This window comes from Carassius gibelio, chromosome A23, assembly GCF_023724105.1.
Source record: "Carassius gibelio isolate Cgi1373 ecotype wild population from Czech Republic chromosome A23, carGib1.2-hapl.c, whole genome shotgun sequence".
NCBI lineage: Eukaryota > Metazoa > Chordata > Actinopteri > Cypriniformes > Cyprinidae > Carassius > Carassius gibelio.
Window position 1 is genome coordinate 25,540,374 of NC_068393.1, and position 2,500 is coordinate 25,542,873.

General features: G+C 34.4%; 2 protein-coding genes across 4 annotated transcripts in view; both read right to left on the reverse strand.

The window, feature by feature from the left end:
• cntrob (centrobin, centrosomal BRCA2 interacting protein) overlaps positions 1 to 1,129 on the reverse strand; it is an 11,058-nt gene extending 9,929 nt beyond the window's left edge. Inside the window, exons 1-2 of one of the 2 annotated variants that reach the window (XM_052540951.1) lie at positions 976 to 1,129; positions 1 to 25 (exon numbers count right to left, since the gene is read on the reverse strand). The exon at positions 1 to 25 is cut by the window's left edge and continues 176 nt beyond it. In XM_052540951.1, coding sequence (XP_052396911.1) covers positions 1 to 25; positions 976 to 1,091 — 141 coding nt within the window. In that variant the 5' untranslated portion in view covers positions 1,092 to 1,129. Of the gene's footprint in view, positions 26 to 846 lie in introns of both variants that reach the window. The other variant, XM_052540952.1, reaches the window with a different exon arrangement.
• A 1,038-nt stretch (positions 1,130 to 2,167) lies between these two features.
• The window catches only part of LOC127944747 (eukaryotic translation initiation factor 4E type 2-like), a 4,093-nt gene continuing 3,760 nt past the window's right edge, over positions 2,168 to 2,500 (reverse strand). For both annotated transcript variants that reach the window (XM_052540956.1, XM_052540955.1), the window contains one exon: positions 2,168 to 2,500. This exon is cut by the window's right edge and continues 227 nt beyond it. The gene's annotated coding sequence lies outside the window, so the exon portion shown is untranslated.

A 2,500-nucleotide genomic window follows, 5' to 3' on the forward strand; every position in this document is an offset into this window, starting at 1 on the left:
AGCTCGGTCCACTGACATCTTCTCACTACACACACACACACACACACACACACACACACACACATTACAACATACAGACACACACACACACACACACACACAGAAACACACACAAACCACAACATACAGACACACATTAAAACATACAGACAGACAGACACACACACACATTACAACATACAGACACTCACACACATTACAACATACAGACACACACACACACACGCGCACAGAAACACACACACACACACACAGAAACACACACCGAGAGACACACAGACACACACACACACACACACACACACACACACACACACAGATGAATCTCATCATTTATTCAGATATATATACACATTAGTGCTGTCAAATGATTAATAGCATTCAATATATATATGTATATACACACACAAGCATGCAATTTTTTTGTATTTCTATATTATATTACACACTCAATTTATTAAGTAAACAAACTTTTGAATGTAATTCATCAAGATTAATTGTTTTATATATATATATATATATATATATATATATATATATATAGTTGTTTATAATTTTTATTAATGACATTTTTCACATATAATAACACAAAAACCTGTACAAACTGAAACAATATTTAGTTATTTTATTGTTAATTCATATCGTTATGATTTTCACTAACGTAAACCCTCGGTTACCACGGCAACAGAAGCAGACAAACTGAAATGCCACTCTTATGCTGAAATGATATAAAATAATAAAATCTGACACCGAGTGATCGTCATGAGTGGAGCATTGTTTCTATAATCATATGAGGTTAGTATTCTGTTCATATAATCTTAACGGAATATAAGACTGTGACGTTACTTCTCCGTCAGAAGCGTGTCATGTTAATCTCGCGGACTGAGGACAGTTTCTCCGTGACTCTGAAGATCTTCTGTAGAGTTTAAAAGCTCTGTTTCTAGAGTTTAAAGAGAGTTTGAGGAGTTTGTTTACCTTCTGTGCGTCGCGCTGCTCACCCGCTTCAAATCGCGCCGTGACGGAAGCGGAAATACGTCATCGACCCGTGCAGAAAACATAACGTACTCAAATACAGAGATAAAATTACTCATTTCTTTTACTGTCTATGAAAATTACAGGCAAACACACTTCATCTGAAACCAGTGAGGTGAAGAGGATGAAAGCTGTAATTCAGCTGATCTTTCACACCTTATGAATATGATTTGCCCATCATACGAAACAAATATAATTTACTGCATATAGAGACAATAATATTATTAACGCTATAAAATGCAAAAATTCTGAAATATGTGACTAAAACTCTTTTTACGAAAGTAAAAAAAAAAAAAAGTTAAGACCCTTTGAGCGCGAAAGCAATAAATTATATTAATAAAATAATTATCTGAAAAAAAAAAAGTCAATTGAATGAGAGTGTAATATTTATTTGCTTGGTCTTGTCTTTATTTTCTGGATCTTTTCCTGCAGAGTCTGTTTAAAGCTATTCGAAACAGAAATAAAGTGAAACAACTATGCAGAAGATCAGCATCCCTTAGCCAATCAGAACCAAGATAATAAATTATTCTGAAATTAAACTGATTAGTTGTCCAGTGCAAATGTTTAAACATTCTTAAATCAAGATATGAAGTCTTGACTCCTGAAATGACCCTCTGGAAGAGATTTGGTGTGGTTTTATGCAGAAACTCACCTTAGTTTCATCACTTCACAATTTCTGCTCAACTGTATTTATTTGATCAGAAATATAGTGAAATATTATTCTAATGTAAACAGCTGTTTTCTGTGTGAATCTGTGTTAAAGTGTAATGTATTTCTGTGATGCTCCGCTGTATTTTCAGCATCATTCCTCCAGTCTTCAGTGTCACATGATCTTCAGAAATCAGAATAATATGATTTTTTACATTACAGATGTTTTACATTAGAATAATATTTCACTGTTTTTATTCTTCTGTATTTCTGATCAAATAAATGCAGTCTTGGTGAGCTGAAGAGACTTATTTAAAAAGTAACGAAAATCTTACTGATCCCAAAAGTTTTTAAATGCTAATTAAGATACAATTGAAACAATCAGTTGTTATTGTAAAAGGTTAATTATAAGAATTTGACATTAAAGACAACACAGACAGTTATTAAAGTGGTGCTAAGAATTGCTCCTTAATGAAAAAGACCCTGCTTTGAAATGAACTGTATTTGAAAAAACATACAAATGAACAAGAATTGAACTAAACTGCAGACAATGTCTTTAATCATGTTCTCATTCCAAACACACACAGTCTCTCTCTCTCTCTCTCTCACACACACACACACACACACACACACACACAGTCTCTCTCTCTCTCTCTCTCTCTCTCACACACACACACACACACACACAGTCTCTCTCTCTCTCTCTCTCTCTCTCTCTCTCTCTCTCTCTCTCTCTCTCTCACACACACACACACACACACAGTCTCTCTCTCTCTCTCTCTCTCTCTCTCTCTCTCTCACACACACACACACACACACT